General features: G+C 42.2%; 1 protein-coding gene across 1 annotated transcript in view; it reads right to left on the bottom strand.

Annotated features, from left to right (window-relative positions):
* Positions 1–546: 546 nt before the first annotated feature.
* SBSPON (somatomedin B and thrombospondin type 1 domain containing) overlaps positions 547–11,072 on the bottom strand; it is an 11,640-nt gene continuing 1,114 nt past the window's right edge. Inside the window, 5 exon segments of the mRNA XM_019470300.1 lie at positions 547–679; positions 1,366–1,542; positions 2,376–2,466; positions 3,192–3,453; positions 10,362–10,529. Of these exon segments, the coding sequence (XP_019325845.1) occupies positions 562–679; positions 1,366–1,542; positions 2,376–2,466; positions 3,192–3,453; positions 10,362–10,529 (816 nt within the window). The 3' untranslated portion in view covers positions 547–561.

Raw genomic sequence — 11,072 nt, 5'->3', positions numbered from 1 at the left:
CTACTTCCTTAACAACGCTGACTAGTCATACGGCTTTATGAAGGTGGCTGAACATGAAAACTGCAGTGTAGAGGAAGAATAACTTATCCACTTGTAGTATAAACAACTGTCTACATGATATTGAGAAGGAACAAAGGATCTAAACTGAAATCCGGTTTTAGCTCTCAGGCTTTCATTTTTATTCACCCTTGCTATTTAATGACGACAGTGACCATTCTCAGACTTAAGAATGTTTGGCTGGCTCACTACTGAGAAGGAGCAGTGCCTGTAGACAGGCCAGTAAAGAACGAGAACTTCAGAAAAAGCAGCTACTACAGTTAGAAACATTAGCTCTTTAATTACAGAAGAGAAACATGGAAACATGCTTCTAGTGTTCTAGATCAGTCTTAGCATTTTGTATAAAGGCAGAGAGAGTTTCCCAAAATGCTTCTTTCAAAGTTCTGACTCCTTTAAAGTTTGTTTATGCTCCCAAAAATGCAGCAGAAAGATGTAGGTTTCTTGGCATTGGTGTTAATTTTCTTAATCTTTTTGTTGTTGCTGTTTTAAAGGTCTTTTAAACTCTTACGTAAAAATAAAGCTATGCACAAGGGGACATGAACAGTTCTCCAGTTGCCGAATCTTCTTCCAGGTTCCTTGGCACTGAGAGTTGCCAACTGCTTCCCAGTGTAAGATTTTACCTCTGAAATGTGACAATAAATGAGGAATTAAAACACTGAAAACTCTGTATTTCATGTTACTAGGTTGTGTTGTATAACATGTCAGAAGATTAGATTAGACTTTAATTAGCTCGTCTAGCTCTTAAAATGCTTTCTGGAGCAGGCGCTATATTCCTAAGTATATAGTATATAGGATGGTGGATTGAGTAGCTGGTTGTACAGGTATTAAGTAGTATGCATATTAATAAATGTACAGATCAAATAAAAATCTGTTCCAAATATTAAATGTCTACTTTCAAAATTACTGTTCTAGAAACCAGGTGTATAGGTTTGAGGGGAGTACTGATCCACCGCTGTTAAACCTGAAATCAGATTTGGACCATGGCAGGAAATACCGGTTTTAAGTAAAAGTGCCCATAGCTGTAAAAAGACCTTTTGCACTACAGAAGTTGCATCATCCCTTCACAATAGTAAATAAATCATTCAAAACACTGAACTCTCATATTGAAATTATTTCCCAATTTTATCTAGGTTTTAAAAGCAATTTCTGTGAGAACTGAAAGGGTAAATCTTCTGAGCTCTACAAGCGATATGAGCCGTTTCATTTTTTAGGTATAATAAATGCAGCTTTTAATGAGACCTTGAGAAGTCTTAACTTCTGTACTGGGTTTTGCTACAGAAGAGACAGCAGAAAAATGGCTTTCTTTACCCATCTGCATTATGGCCATCTCCAGAACAACGATGCGTGTCAGTGTTCATAGCTGGAGGCTGGCAAGCTACGCACACGGTATGTCCTTCTCGTAGGTACTGCATCCATCGAGTGTACGGCCGATGCTCCGAAGCACAGTGGTGTGACAGTGATTCTGTTTTAAATTCCACGCAGTATCTGCTCAGAAGGAAAAGTACTAAATTAGTTGTGATAGATAAAGCACAATCTAGGTATACATTTTAAATGTACTTACATATCGTACGGGTGGTATTTGTGAAGTGCAAGTTAGACAACATCATCGCTAACAAGTCTGTTTCTGACCCTAACCTAATCAACAGTTTCTTAAAAACACTACGCAAGCTGTTTCTCATTCCGTGCCCCAGTCCAGTGCTTTATGTATAATCTCAATTTCTGGTTGTGTTCTGTATTCTTAAATTATGTTGAAATGAAAACCCGTATTTTTTCTTCTATGCTGCTAAAAGAGAAAATGGAAAAGAGGTTTTAAGAATACCAGATAGGTTCTTGTTCTGGGGAAAGTAGCATAGCGTAAAGCATTATGAGCATTACAGACCCAGTGACAGCCTAATTTAAACTTCATAACTGTCACTACTGGTAACCAAACAAAATTTTTTACTCCTTGTGTCAATTAATTTTAAAGAAAAAGGTCTCTCGAGACTGATCACATTCAGCCCATTTTTGTTTGTTCAGAGACCTGCGTCTGATTTCTCAGACTTACACTTACGGATACATTCGGCTTTGGTTTAGCATTATTTACTGTTTCCTTTCAAAAGCAGCTATCCTCAGATTTGCCATGACCCCAATATCTAATTCAGGACAATTAGCAAGTAATGAAAAACAACATCTAGAACATGCAAATGAACTGCAGGACAGAAAAAGAGTACAAGCTATAGCTTATTTTTTAATTATTGCAAATTCAATTGCATTTTTCTCTGTAGCCAGCTATTTTCTATTGAACGAGATGACCCACATGCATATGATAAATAGATTACCCAGCTGCTTCTTTGTCTGAAGGCCAGAGAGAAGATGCTGCTCGTCGTTTTCTTTCTTTACTGTATTCAGAGGTAGTTATGAAAGCAGGGACTGAGGAAGAAAACAGTAAGGCAGCGAGACACAGTTGAGTCATATTTCAATTACTGTAACAGTGGGTGAATGAATGTGGATGGTGATGCTGACTGTATTGAAAAAGTGATAAAACGTTGGCAACATCAGACCTCAACCCCATTCCCTACAGCTAAGCTCTCTCCTTATTCAGAAGAAATATATCTAGAAATGCATGCCACCTAGTCTGTGAGGAAATAGGGTGTGCTGGAATCCTGTAAGGAGCTCTGTTTCCTGTTTCGTACTGAATTTGTGTTCTAACTTCGCACCGAGATAATTTGATACTTACTGAGGGGCTTAAATCAAGAAACTGAAGGAATGCATGCAGCTTAGTTGTTTACTTAATAGAAACTAAGAAAAGCCTGACTAGGAAAAAAATACAATAATAGTATAAAGAGCAATATGACAGTAGAAAAAGGTTTGAAACTTCGCACCGAGATAATTTGATACTTACTGAGGGGCTTAAATCAAGAAACTGAAGGAATGCATGCAGCTTAGTTGTTTACTTAATAGAAACTAAGAAAAGCCTGACTAGGAAAAAAATACAATAATAGTATAAAGAGCAATATGACAGTAGAAAGTAAGGTTTGAAATTGTATTTTTAACCAGCTAGCTGCAGATAGATGCTTTTTTTTCTGTTTGTTGACGTCAGGAAAATTTATGAAGGCCCTGATGGGCACAATGTACAGGTAAATCAAAGAGAATACCATGTTCATGGCCGCAGTCCTCTCCCTGGTAAGTCAGGTATTCCAGGCAGCCAGCCTTCTCTTCTAGAGCAGGACAAGGTTCCCCACCGTTTTTAGGTTCCTGTTGTACATAGCGCCTACGTATCCGCAGATTGGGTTGACATCGTTCTGCACAGCCACTCCAATGACTCCACTCCCCCACGACGCAGGGAAGAGCTGCAAAGCGGTATTAAAACACTACTAGTAGTCAAGACCTCTGTTTTATCCTAATTGCTCCCAAAAGCTTGAGTAATAAGACTGTGTCTGTTTTTTTCTTTCTTACATACTTTTATTTACAGTGTTTTAAATGCTCTTCTAGGAGTTTGCATCTTCAAATTTAACATTCAAACCTGCCTGCAGTGCTTGGCTCCCTAGTCCATCCCTTGTCCAGAAGGAAACAGCTCCTCACACAAACCTTTCACTACAGCTGTGGGGTTCTTCTGTACCCTCTTCTGAAGCATACAGCATTAGCCCCGGAGGAGACCAGCTCATGGATTATCTAGACCAGTGAATGGTCTGACCTACCTTGGCAGTTCCTACACCACCAGATTTTGTTTAAAGGCTGGAAGATCAAGTAGCAGAATTCAGGAAGCCTTTCAGCCCTCTTGATTCCCCTCAGACTGATTTCTAACCCCTTTTCCTCAACACTGAAATAAGTTCCACTGCCACAGCTTTGTTGCCCTGTTTTAACACGGGGTGTCCTGCTCCACGGTCCTTGCTGCAAAGGCAGTTTTTGGTGATGATTTTGGTTTTGTTTAGTCTCAGAACAATGCAGGGACATGTGTAGAGTTGTTTCTGTGTCTGTATAGCTACTGATATAGATAGAGCTTTACAACAATGCAGCTATTTAAACTTACTAAATAAAATGTATAAAAATGTGATTTTAAGGCCCTCTTTTGCTCATTCCCAACTATAGAATAGTCCACTGGATATTTGAATTTTAGTTCTCATGGATCACAAACTTCCTCTGAACTTGACCAAAACATTATGGGGAAAGTGCCATTATTTTGAAAGTAAACTTTGAATCATAAGAACCTGCATTTCCCTCAGGCAGAGCATCAATAGTACAGGTACCATACACTTGTACCTTTGGTCTCTCCTAACCCAGCCTAATACTCAGAGGTACAAAGAACTTCTCTCTTCATCTGTTAAATTCACATGTATTAGGTGAGCTCACTGAAGGTCTCAGATGAAGAAAGAAAGAAAAATGCTTTGTTTTGTATTCTGTGGTATTTTTCTGGCAACTGTTGAAACCTTTAGCCCAGTTTATGGCCTTTGACAACTTTTTGATTAAATAACACACAGGTTCCTTAGAAAAAAACTAAGTCGTCATGTTATGTAGAGAATGAGCCCTTATTTCATGTTTGTCACTTTTTGTAACCGTTCCAGGAGAGGTGTAAATGATAGACTAAGCATCTCTTAGTTTCGGTATTGTCTTGAAACTCAGAAATGCTCAGATCTATCATATCTGTTATCTACTAGCCATTTCCTTCCTTATTTTATTCTCTGCAGTGCATCTAATAATGATGGCACGCTCCTTGTAGTTCTCATTTATATTAAGCATGATACGCGTTTTTCCGATCTATAGTTCTCCCTTCTCTTGCATTTCTCATTTATATTCTGGCAAAACAGTAGCCCTGTGTCAACCTTGCTAATGTAAGCATGGACAATATGCCAGATATCTTCCAGATGGATACAAATAATCTACTCTCGAAGAAAAGGTTTTGCAGCCTGATTCCCAGAATACAGAAAGAGGTGATGGACACACTATTCCGGAGTAAGAAGCTACGTAACACAGAAGTCTTCACGTTATTTGTGCATTAACTCAGTACACAACAGTAAAAAACACACAGCCGTTTCACATGTTTCCATGAAACAGAATTTTCTTTAGCCTCATCTCCAGGAACACCAAGCCCCAGGTTTTGAAAACTGTGTGGCCTAACAATTTCACTTTTAGCAGGCAAAATGAATACTACAGCTCTTCAAACCTGTACTGAGGGCTGAGCCCTGGTGGGGCTGGATGAGGATGATGTCTGGGTGCTTACTGATGGAGCAAACACAACCCCTCCAACAAGGAACTTCAAGTCTACACAGCCTCGGCAGGCAGAGCAGCAAAAGAACAGGTAAGAAAATTGTCTCGCACATGGGCATCCATCAAGATGAAGAATCCCCTGAGGATAAGCAGTCATTTCCCTACACGAGTAGTCCTCAACCTGTGGCCTACGAGGACATTTAATCTGACCAGCGGTCCATTCCCAGTAGCCTCTTTTCCTGGAGGCCACCTGGTAGGTGCTCCAGGTTGGGCAGCTGCATTCCTCCGGGCCGCTTCTGCTCTCGTCAGTGTGTGTGGCCAGAGGGAATGTCCTCTGCCTGGACACCAGTGGCAGTACCAGCTTTCCCGTGCCTGCACGGTATGCTGCGGGGCTGTCCTGGTTTCGGCAGGGATAGAGTTAATTTCCTTCCTAGTAGTCTTTTCCTGGAGGCCACCTGGTAGGTGCTCCAGGTTGGGCAGCTGCATTCCTCCGGGCCACATCTGCTCTCGTCAGTGTGTGTGGCCGGAGGGAATGTCCTCTGCCTGGACACCAGGGGCAGAACCAACTTTCCCGTGCCTGCACGGTATGCTGCGGGGCGAGCAGGGAACGGCTGTGTCTGCGGCTTTCCTTAACCGTGAAATAAGACAAGCAGTCAAAACGCTGCAGCACTGTGTACTAGTCCATGCTGCTTTCCCTAATATCATTAGCTGCTTTTTGTCCTCTGATAGGCTTGCTTTTTCAATAAAGTTATAATTAATGTCATGTAATTGAAATACTAGCACATAGTGTCTTATAAAAACTTAAAGGTACCTATGTTAATATTAGAGTTTCTTATTGATATGGAAATTGCCCAGTTCTTCAAAGACTTGTTTTCATTGCACATTGCAAATAGGCTTAAAACTATTTTCCATGTAGTGTGAATCACATTTTACTTTGCTTTTCCACTCCTTTATAAAGGCAGGTCTTCAACGTGATACTTAGAGAATGGTACAAAATACATGTTATAATCAATGGTTGGGCTATCTTAAATTGGTTCTGAATTGTTTTGGGTCATGCCTCTCATTAGTTAAATGAAGCTTTTTCCTTTCCCATGTATGCTGTTTCCCATTAGCTTGTAATGGAACATATCACATGTTTTCAATCTTTTTTTTTTCCTATATTACAATTCTGATTACAATTTAAATCCCCAAGAAGCTTTACAGCTTAACCACTCGTTACGTACTTGTATCAGCATTGCAGGAAAGTGATGGGACCAAACTAGCCTTTCAGGAAAGTATTTTATGCCCTCTGGGATTCTGCCAGTACAAGACATTGGGAAGAAAGAGTAAAATGTGATAACCTCTTTGGTGTTTGTGACTCTTTTCATAAGAGACAGAAATTGCTGGGTTTGCTCTGTCACTACATCTCTAATTTCTTGGAGCGCTACAGACATCATAAAGCAGATAAAACCCCTGACAGAGGCTACCCGGCAGATGTCCTTACTGCACTATTACAATTCCCCTTCTTTCCTCTCACTGTGCACCTGTTCTGACCAAACCTGCCCGCTTTTGAGTGGTCTGACAGCGCCAGGCGTACGCATGGCCGAGGATGCTGCATCCCACGCCCTAAGGAACTCCGCTGAAACAGAACCACAGAGCAGCCCTGGGCATTGGGCCACCAGCTGTCCATCCTGCTTAGCTGTTAGCATTCTCTGGCATTTTCTCCTACTTACTGATAAACACCTTCCCAGACAGCTCCTGGGTATGATTTGTAGAACAGCACTGGAAAATAACATGGAAAATGCATATGGCTCCCTTCGCCACACGCAGATACCTGACGCTGCACCACGAGGCACTGCCCTCAGACACATCTAGGTACCCCAAGGCACACGAGACAGTCTCTGTGGCTGTGAAGGCACCACTCTAACACATTGCAGCACAACCCTCAGCCGTTTGTTTCAAGCATTTTGAACTAGAAAAAAATCAAACCAGTGATAGTAAAAATGTCTTAGACCCCACCATGGGCTAGCCAGGACAAGTGCTAAGTGCAGTATGGACCTCACAGTCTTTGCCACCTGGTCGCAGAGCCAGAGAACAGTCCTTAGCCCCACTTTATTTAATAGTACAAGCATAGACTTCAATGCCTGATCATCCATCTTAGCTCTACCTAGAGTACCCAAAGGACAGTAAGTGTCATCTAGCCCAATTTCCTTATCTGTTGACTCTCTTCCAAGCTGGCTGTATGAATGACCTGCAGAAGTAAGAATTTCCACGTAATTTTAATCCCATATTAGCACCTTGATATGCAGATAACATCAGGTCTAACATCACATTTTCCACGCAGAAAACTCCCAAAGGGACTGAGTAGCTGCATAACAAATAAAGCGATGACTTCACGTCTTACTGGAGTTAAACCAAGCTGACAGTTAAATATTGATCGTCTGCAGCAATACATGGCAATTTTATGACCATCAAGATTTAGAACAAGAAGTATGAATTGCCTTAGTCATGTGGAATAATAAGAATATTGGGTTGCTAGAATGGAATTTAGCCAGTGGGATAATAATGTCACTTTTGCAGTCAGTACCCAGCAACTATTAAGGGACAGTACATCAGTTTTGTGCCTCATTGGAAAAATGTCAAATTCCTCAGTATGACAGAGAACGGGTCCCAGACCTGACACAAAAAAGGAATGGCACCGTCTCCTGAAATACAAAAAGAAGTATCAGGGACCCATAGCTACATCTTTATGGTCTCTATGTTACTATTGGTCCAGCTTAGTTAACACGATGGTAGATGATGCTTCATTGAAACAATGAGAAGGATGCAAGTCAAAGGAACCTGAAGGACAGGATTTGTGCTCAGGTACCTACCAAAATCTGGAAGCTAATGAGACACTTGGAAGTTCAAAAATACACAGAAAAATTACATTGCTATCCTATGAAACACAGCTTGAGTGGTCAGGACTTCCCCCCCCCCCATTTACAGCACTGTGAATCATAGATTTTTTTTTTCTGAGTCACACTCTATTTAATTTTTTCCCATCTCTGGAAAAAAGAGGATTACAGTATCTTCACTGAATCACTGCACAACATATGTTGTAATGTATAAGGATCTGCGGATTTTCTCAGAGTAACCACTTCCATTCAAATGACGAGGTCATTCCTTTTTCAGGCTTTCTCATTGTACAGTAGTTCCTATTTTAAATGCTCTCTGTGTACAAAAATATTCTTTCTTCATTGTTAGAACTATAAGGAAATTCATTTAAGAACCCTTGGACTTCGGTTCAGCAGCCCATGGACCATCTATTTATAAAGTACCAGACCTACTGCGATTTTTAGGCATGACAGAATTTAACCATGGCATTGGCAGCTTTAGGACGCCCCTCCTTTCAGTGGTTTCTATTATTTTGGAGCATTGTTTTTGTATTGTTCCTAACACATTTCTTGATTGCATATACTTGAGGCACTTTACACTTTCCCCAAATTCTTCATCCTGTTAAATATTTGCAAAAGGATGAAATGTCATTTCAGAAGGTGCTGAAATAATGAGTGGCGAACAGGCTGACAAACAAGCTGTAGCACAAGAACCATTGGTCACCTTTCTTCACGTTTCTGTTTTAAATTTTTGAACTCTACATTCAAAACAGTATTTCGGAGTGAACTATGCCAATAAACACCCTTGGTGTCATTAAACACATTGACAGAATTTAGAAACACTCAATGGGGAGACCTCAACATCCAACAGGAACAAAAATGACTTCAAAATTTCCAGCCATACTTGTCTAAGCTGATATAAACTGCCACTGGAACTACTTGGAATTTCTGATTATACAAAACCTAACTTACTGGCTGCTTGCAATAGAAAGTATATATGATCATTTGCCTTCAAAAGAATGACTTCTTGTGATCAGTTTTGCAGTTTTTGGATGTGTAAGTTCCAGGACCACCTCGCTAGGCTGCCCGGCCTCCCATGCTACACTCATGCAAAACATCCTGCTCCCTTTGCTTGCGCTAGCATTGGTGCTTGCACAACTGGGCAGCGAGGCAGTGCAGGGACTCAAACCAGCCAGCAACGGGCAATAGAGAAAACAGAAATCATTTCCTGCGGGTTTAGCTCCCTGAACTGAGCCACCAGAGACTGTCAAATTCCAGCTCTGGTGCAGAAGAGAGAAAGAGACAGAGAGACTTCACTGAGACTCCATCTTCCTGCCTGGATCTAGGGCACCCACTGTCCACGCAGGGTACAAGAGAGAAGCGGCGCAAACACATTGTGCCTTTTGAGGCAACCACCACTGACCTTGGGACAAAAACTACCATCTCGATAACAATAAGGCATCACCAGACGCCAGAAGTCATGCCAGAAGTCATGGTAAGAAGTGTCTCAACTAGAACTTTTCAAGCACAAGTTTGAGCTTCTTTTTGAAGAACATAGAAATTTTTATCGGATTACAGCTCCGTTTTAATGCTAACACTACGCACCTTTATTAGCTCTCTCCTGTTATACTTGAATATTAAAAATAATTTGATTTACTGAAAAGGCACAATATTCTGTGACTATATGACAAGCAAGCATCTTGTCAGTTCTCCCCCTACTGATTTTCCTGAATGAAAGATCAATATATTAAAAAATGCTGATTTTAAAGATGCTGCCTTCTGTCAGACCTCATGGTGCATGGGTTTTTTTTCCCTTGTTATTCTGGAGAGAATATTTAGCGATCAGAGAACTGACTGTGTTTCCTCTAGAGACCTGGGGTCAGAGTTCTGCTCTGCTGAGTCTTTCTGTGCAATTTTACATCACCAAGGACGGGTCTACACCGTCCAGTGGTCCTACTCCCCCTTCCCAAACCAGGCAGGCACAAGCCAACTTGGGTCCCAAAGCTATGTGGCTATGTCAGCACGGCGCTGAGCCTGCTAAACACACCCTAATTAGCAGGACTGTGCAGCAGAGACTCATGACTTTTTGGCTGTAGGCTGGTGTGCGTCCAGCCATCTGGGAAGAGACGGTAGGCTCTCCAAGTGCTAGTGCTGCACCTGTAAAGCCAGGGCAGTGTCCCGCACCGCAGACAGAGGGAGGGAGGACAAATTGTGAAGACCGCGAAGGATAGAAATACCACAGAAAGAGGGGGTGTAAATACCTACAAGACTGCTGGGTCCAATTTGGTAGAACTGGGCCACTTTCCCCTCCTTGCGACTGCTCCCCTGGGAGCCAGGCCTTCCCCCGTAGCTTGGCAGAAGACCCTCTCCCTCATTCCCCACACTCATTTTGAAGTCCTTGCCTTCACGGTGGATCCTTGCTGATTCCTGCCCCTAGTAATGAGGACAAAACCTCACCCTGGGGATTTCCCCTGTTATTTCATTGATACTTGTTTGGCAAGACACGAGGAATCAGCTCAGAGGCACAGACGGTGCTAAATGAATCTCCCTGTTGTCTCCGTAATCCTACATCCTCACTGTAATCAATGTGTGTTTGGGATGAGCATGAGTGAAAAGTAAGTAACGTCACATTTTGGAGGGAAAATAACTTCAGACAGGCAAACCCCAGGCACTGTACTACAGCTGATCCAGAAGCCTAGCAAATGCCTAGTGTGGGAAAAGTCCCTCTTCCCATTCCTGTGCCTGCTGCTACCCTCACGCAGCCCCAGCCTGGTCCCTGCTCATGCCCCCGCCCCGAGGCTCGTGATACCGGGGAGGAATTTGGCCTTGCAGAGCCCACTCTCAGCTGAGACCCTTACCGCACACCCCACCTCCAAACCCCAGGAAAACTTCCATCCCACAAAGCACCGGCAGGCAACCAGCTAACTATACCTGGAGAAAGGGACGGGGGTGCCCGGGGGATCCCCGCTCAGCCTG

This window comes from Aptenodytes forsteri, unplaced genomic scaffold (genome assembly GCF_000699145.1).
Source record: "Aptenodytes forsteri isolate BGI_AS27 unplaced genomic scaffold, ASM69914v1 Scaffold62, whole genome shotgun sequence".
Taxonomy (NCBI): domain Eukaryota; kingdom Metazoa; phylum Chordata; class Aves; order Sphenisciformes; family Spheniscidae; genus Aptenodytes; species Aptenodytes forsteri.
This window is presented reverse-complemented; position numbering and strand designations above follow the sequence as displayed.